At 51.6% G+C, this 6,383-nt stretch overlaps 1 protein-coding gene across 1 annotated transcript in view; it reads right to left on the bottom strand.

Moving 5' to 3' along the window:
• Window positions 1-758: 758 nt before the first annotated feature.
• The window catches only part of LOC100337897 (uncharacterized protein C3orf20), a 77,124-nt gene continuing 71,499 nt past the window's right edge, over window positions 759-6,383 (bottom strand). Inside the window, exon 17 of the mRNA XM_070051051.1 lies at window positions 759-890. Coding sequence (XP_069907152.1) covers window positions 887-890 — 4 coding nt within the window. The 3' untranslated portion in view covers window positions 759-886. The remainder of the gene's footprint in view (window positions 891-6,383) is intronic.

Below are 6,383 nucleotides of genomic sequence, written 5' to 3'. Positions count from 1 at the left end.
AAGGACCACCGGCTTCCCTGGTCATTCCAGTATCACAGGGCCTAGAAAGTACTCAGCTCATAGTAGGTGCTCAAATTACTTGTTGAATGAAGAAATGTATCCCTATTTTATAGATGACAAAACTGAGCCTCTGAAAAGTCATTTGTCTTCCATACAAGGTCCCCTGTTGCTGAGTGGCAGAGGCAGAAGTGAAACCAGGCAGACCTGGCGCTCGGGCTTCCGACCAGTAGGCCCCCCCACCGCTCCTTTGCTTCACACTTGGCCTGTGATGGTGGACACAGCATCTCATTTTTCTATCAGTGGTTCCCTGGCTCCTGGCTCAGGGTCTGGCTTAGGGCCTGGCCCAGAACAGCCAGCAGACCTGTGGGGAGTGGTGTCACAGCCACAGACCTCAAACCCTTTTTGGGTCCCTGGAGCCTGTCTGTGCCCTGCCTGCATTTGCTGGGTACTCGGGGCTCAGCGAGCCCCTGCAGCCTGTGCAGCCCTCCCCATCAGAACGTGCTGGCTGGCTCTGGGGGGTGGGCTGGCGGTGTTGTCTGCTGCGTGATCAATGTGAATAATAAACGTTTAGAGTTAATAAGCTCGAGTTCGCTTCTCTCGCTTCATGACTAATGGGCTTCCCCGAGCCCATAACTCACCTTGTCGGCACAGCTTTCCTTCCCTCCGAGGTTTGAGGCCCCAGCCTGCTATGAGCTGTCGCTGAGGGAGCAGGAGGGAGCTGGCGGGGCCAAGGCCTTCTTTATGGCACAAAAACAGTGCTTTAGGGCAGCGGCAGGATCTTCCTGGCTGGTTTCTGGGCCCAGGAGAGGAGATGGCGGGTGTGAGAGAGGCTGGTCTGTCAGCCACAGCTGGGGGAGCCTGGGCGAGTTCCTTCCCCTCCAGTTCCTCATCTGTCAAAGAAGATACGAATCTGGGCTGTTCGAAGAATCAGGAGACACATTTATGAAGTGCTGGACTGTTGGGGAGGGTCGGTCACTTCTATTTGCAAATGTGTGAGAAGCTGAGGAAGAGGAAGGTAGCTGTGAATGGAGGGCTCTGAGGTGAGATCCTTGCCCTGGCCAGGGGTGGTTCTCTGGCCAGCTGCACTGGTCTCCCTGGGGCCCGCAGAAGTGCAGACTCTCAGGCCCCGCCCTGACCTGTCAGGTTCCAATCTGCTTGCCAATGAGACACCCAGGAATTCCTGTGCATGGATCAGTCTGGGACTCACTAGCCCAGACAGAGCGTGGCAAATCAGTAACTGGGATGCTTCTGCCAGCAAGCCCTTGCCCAGAGCAGACACTGCAATTGACCACAGCACTCTTGCCAGGGAACCTGGGAGTGGGCTCAGAATCCCTTTCTGCACAGCACTCCTGGTTGCCCTGCTACCATGCAGAGTTGGCCTGCAAGACACAAAACTAATTGTTGTCCTGGGCCTAGAGCCTGCACCACCAAATCTTGGACCGGAATTAGGATACCAAGGCCAGTCCCTTCTGCACAGTTTCTAGAACCAGGATGGTTCACAGAATAGGAAAGGTGGATCAAGATGTGGGAGAGAGGCACAGCAAGTTAGGCTGCCACTTGGGACACCTGCACCCTGTATGGAATGCCGCTTCGAGCCATCTCCCTGCTAATGTTTGGAAAACAGCAGATGATGGCTCGAGTAGCTGAGTCCCTGCCATCCACATGGGCAACCCAGAGGGAGCTCCTCTCTCTCTCCTGGCCCAGACCTGGCTACTGCAGCCATTTGGGAAGTGAACCAGCAGCGGGACGATGTCTCTCTCTCTCTCTCTCTCTCTCCCTTCCCGCATTCCTCTGTTGTTCTGCCTTTCAAATAAATAAACACATATATACACACATCTTTAAAAAAAAGACATGGGAGGAAGGGATATGGGAAACTGAGGGAGAGAGAAACCATGATACTCAGTGAGCAGTGGGATTCCTGCTGATGTGACAGTGTGAAGGCCTGGTGGGTCTAAGGTAAGGTGGACCCCCCAGCCTGGCAGGGAGAAGACAAACTTCCATCCCAGTCCTTGATTGCTATGAAGGCACACTAAGCAAATCTCCCTAAGAATTGCTTAAAAATTACTTTTAAGAAAGAGTATTTGCCACTGAAATTGCCAGGTTCTTTTTAAAATTAAATATTCATTTATTTATTTGAAAGTCAGAGTTATGGAGAGAGAAGGAGAGAGAGAGAGAGAGAGGTCTTCCATCTGCTGATTCACTCCCCATATGGCTGCAATGTCAGAGCTGGGCAAGGCCAAAGCCAGGAGCCAGGAGTCTCATCCAGGTATCGGGGCCCAAGCACTTGGGTCATCTTCTGTTGCTTTCCCAGTCATATCAGCAAGGAGCTGGATAGGAAGTGGAGCAGATGAGACCTGAACTGGTGTACATTTGGGTTTCTGGCTGTGCAGACATTGGCCCAACCCCTGAGCCACAGTTGTCAGGATTTTACAAACTTATTGTGAAAGACAAACACAGGGGCCATCTGCAGAGCCGGCATCCTCTATGGATACCAGTTCTAGTCCTGGCTGCTCCATTTCCCATCCAGCTCCCTGCTGATGCACCTGGGAAAGCAGTGGAAAATGGCCCAAGTGTTTGGACCCCTGCACCCACATGGGAGACCCAGAAGAATCTCTTGGCTCCTGGTTTCTACTTGGTTCAGCCCTAGCCCCAGCTGTCGTGGCCATCTGGGGAGTGGACCAGTGGATGGAAGACTTTTCTATGTCTCTGTTTCTTCCTCTCTCTATATATAACTCTTGCTTTCAAAAGAAATAAAATAAATCTTTAAAAAAGAAATGTAAGCATCTTCCTCCTAGTGAGCCTCTTCTCCTGGGGTAACTGATGTGAGCAGTTTCTTTGCTCTTTCAAACATGTTTACAAAGACAGGATCACACCATCTACCTGACTTTGCAGCTTTTTTTTTTTTTTTTGTCTAATAAAACATAATTAAATGCCGTTCCAGTCCCACACACATGTGTGTAAATACAAGAGTGCTTCCAAGAGTTCATGGAGGGGCAGGCTGGTAAAGCTACCTTTATTCTGCATAGGAGCACCTGCACCAAGTCCTGGCTCCAGCTCCTGACTCCAGCTCACTGCTGATGCATACCCTGGGAGGCAGCATGTGATGATTCCCACCCACAGAGGGACCTGCATTGGGGTCCAAGTTCCCAGCTTTGGCCTGGCCCAGCTCCAGCCATTGCAGGCACTTGGGAAGTGAACCAGCAGGAGGGAGCTCTGTCTCTCTGCCTCACAAATAACTTTCAAAATTTACTGAGGGGGTCCGGTGCTGTGGTACAGCGGGTTAAGCCACTGTATGCAATGCCGGTGTCCCAAATGGGCATCGGTTCGAGTCCCGGCTGTTCCACTTCCGATCTAGCTCTCTGCTAATGTACCTGGAAAAGCAGTAGAAGATGGCCCAAGTGCTTAGGCCCCTGCACCCACGTGGGAGACCCAGATGAAGCTCCTGGCTCCTGGCTTTGGCCTGGCCCATCCCTGGCCATTTGGAGAGTGAACCACTGGATGGAAGAACTCTCTCTCTGTCTCTCTCTCTAACTCTGTCTTTCAAATAAATAAAACAAATATTCTAAAAAACAAATAAAATTATTGAAATCAATTCATAGTTTTTCAAAATACGTATTTTCCATGAAATGGAAAAGACCCCTCATATGCATGCATTTAAAAATTTTTCTGCACCAGAATAAACTGATCTTTTAAATTCATTTTCCATGAACTTTTTGAAGCCTCTTTGCATATAGAGGTGTGATTATTTTTGTCTGCTACCTGCATGATGAATGGCCCATACTTCAATCATCGCCCTACTGATCGATATTTAGTATATTTTGTATAACATTTAGTATATTTTGGCCACAAATGTCCTTGTAAACATCCTCTTCTGTGTCTATATGTAGTTTTTCAGGACAAATTCCTCAAAGTGGAGCTGCTGAATCAGGACATACGCATTTAAACTTTAATACAGATTACTGTCCCAGAAGATCGAGGCAGCTCACACTCCCACCAGCACTGTCAAAACTGCTCAGGGGGCCAGCGCCGCGGCTCACTAGGCTAATCCTCCGCCTTGCGGCGCCGGCACACAGGGTTCTAGTACCGGTCGGGGCGCCGGATTCTGTCCTGGTTGCCCCTCTTCCAGGACAGCTCTCTGCTGTGGCCAGGGAGTGCAGTAGAGGATGGCCCAAGTACTTGGGCACTGCACCCCATGGGAGACCAGGATAAGTACCTGGCTCCTGCCATCGGATCAGCGCACCGGCCACAGCACGCCGGCTGTGGCGGCCATTGGAGGGTGAACCAACTGCAAAAGGAAGACCTTTCTCTCTGTCTCTCTCTCTCTCACTGTCCACTCTGCCTGTCAAAAACAAAAACAAAAACAAAAAACAATTGCTCAGGGGCCGCTCCTTGCTGGCACTGGGCCTCGTCCATATTTTATCCTTCTCCCAACCTGATAATAGAAAACGGGCATCCCATTGTTCTCCTCATTAGCATTTCGGGGCTGCTGAGCATCTTCTCATGTGTTTTGCGCCCATTTGCATTTCTGTGTCTGTGAGCTCCCTGAACGTATTCTTTTGTTTTGTGTTTTCCTTATCAGTTTTTAGGCACTCTCTGTATGCTGAGAATATTAACTCTCTGTCTCATGTGTGTGCTGCCTCTGCCTACCACAGGACAGAACGATGCGAGAGGGAACAACAAGAACCCGTGCAGGTGCCCATCCTGGGCTCTGCAAGCCCACCCTGCTCTGGATATGGGGAGGTGCACGTGTGGGTGACACGGGTCAGCAGAAGCTGAGTTCAGCGGGAGGTAATGGTGGGATGCAGTTGCTAGAACATGGAGGAAGGGCCTGAGGGTGCATTCAGATTCAGAGGGTGTACACGGTTCCACTCACCTCTGGGAAAGGTACTCATCTCTGGGCCCCTCGAGAAGGCTGAGAAGGCTGAGAAGGCTGGAGTCCCCTTCCCACAAGGATCTAGCCCAGACCAGCCTGGAACAGAGCAAGGGTGTCCCAGGGCAACAGATGGACCTGTGGGCCCAGAGGGCTGAGGCAGCCCACGAGATATCGTAGGTGAGTGAGACTCAGCTGAGGGTGAAGAGAAACTTCTTCCTTAACCACCTGTTCTAGAATCACACCCCAAGCACATCCTGCCCCCTTCCTTGTTATTTTATTTAACTAAGTTTATTTGAAAGGTAGAGTTGTGGAGAGGGGCGAGAGATAGAGAGAGATCTTCCATCTGCTGGTTCACTCCTCAAATCCGCAGAACAGCTGGGGCAGGGCTGGGCCAGGCTAAAGCAAGAAGCATAGAACTCCATCGGGGTCTCCCATGTGGGTGCAGGGGCCCAAGCACTTGGGCCTAGCACTTTAGCTGGGAGCTGGATCAGAAGTGGAGCAGCTGGGACTTGGTCTGGTGCTCATGGGATGCTGGCATTGCAGGCAGTGGCTTAACCCACTGCACCACAACATCAGCTACCCACCCCTCTCCCACCCTACTTCCCTGTTTTATGTTCTCATAGTGTCTGCAATTCCCAGCTCACTACACATTTTATTAATCTTGCACACTGTCTACATCAGTCACGACGCTAGGATGCCACCTCCATGAGGACGTCAATGGTTTCCTTGGTTTTGTTCACTGCCGGGTCCCTTTCAAGAACATTGATGCTGTTTCTCTCAATGAACTATGCTGAAGCAGAAGGAGATGCCAGCGGGTAGAGAGCGACCTGTTAGGAGGGGCAAGCAAACAGAGTCTGCCTGGCCCCAGGGCAGGCTCTCTGTGCTAGGGATCCTGCTGTTCACCTGTAGAAGGGCCTCCGGGCCAACAGGAGACCCCCTGGGTCTCCCAGGGCTGAAGGGGCCTCTGGCCAGCCCCCACCATCTGGAGCCGCAGAGCTCTCCAAGTGGGTCGCTCCAGTTTCTGTCCTGGCTCGTCCTGCACTCCAGCCCCACCCCGGGCAGCTCCAGTTGAGGCTCAGCCCTTCTCCCAGCAGGAGGTCCTTGTGTTTTGGAAAATCAACCGGCATCACACCAGACTGAAAATATCTCAAAATATCGCTTGTGACTTCCGCTCGCTCCCTGAGGCCCCCGCCTGGGCGGGCAGCAACCTTTCCCTCGCTGTTGATTTTCAAGAAACCGCTTCCATCGCTGGGACGCAGGGAATTTCCAGTATTTTTTTCCCCTCTGGCTTTTTTTTTTTTTTTTTTTTGGCCTTCAGACTCCTACATTGTGTTGTCCTGACGCAGCTCCAGGCAATGTTTTGCCCCAGCGGCCTGGGCTGGCTCAGAGAGGTTTGGGCCAGCAGCACTGGCTCCTTGGGCACGGGAACAATGCCTCCATAATTCATTGAAAACTCCCCTCGGATGACTTTTTCCTGTTGCTGATTGTCTCCGCGTTCCAGGCCTGCTCA

Source organism: Oryctolagus cuniculus, chromosome 10 (assembly GCF_964237555.1).
Source record: "Oryctolagus cuniculus chromosome 10, mOryCun1.1, whole genome shotgun sequence".
In the NCBI taxonomy this organism is placed as follows: domain Eukaryota; kingdom Metazoa; phylum Chordata; class Mammalia; order Lagomorpha; family Leporidae; genus Oryctolagus; species Oryctolagus cuniculus.
The sequence above is the reverse complement of the archived record's forward strand: the minus strand, read 5'-3'. Positions and strand labels throughout refer to the sequence as shown.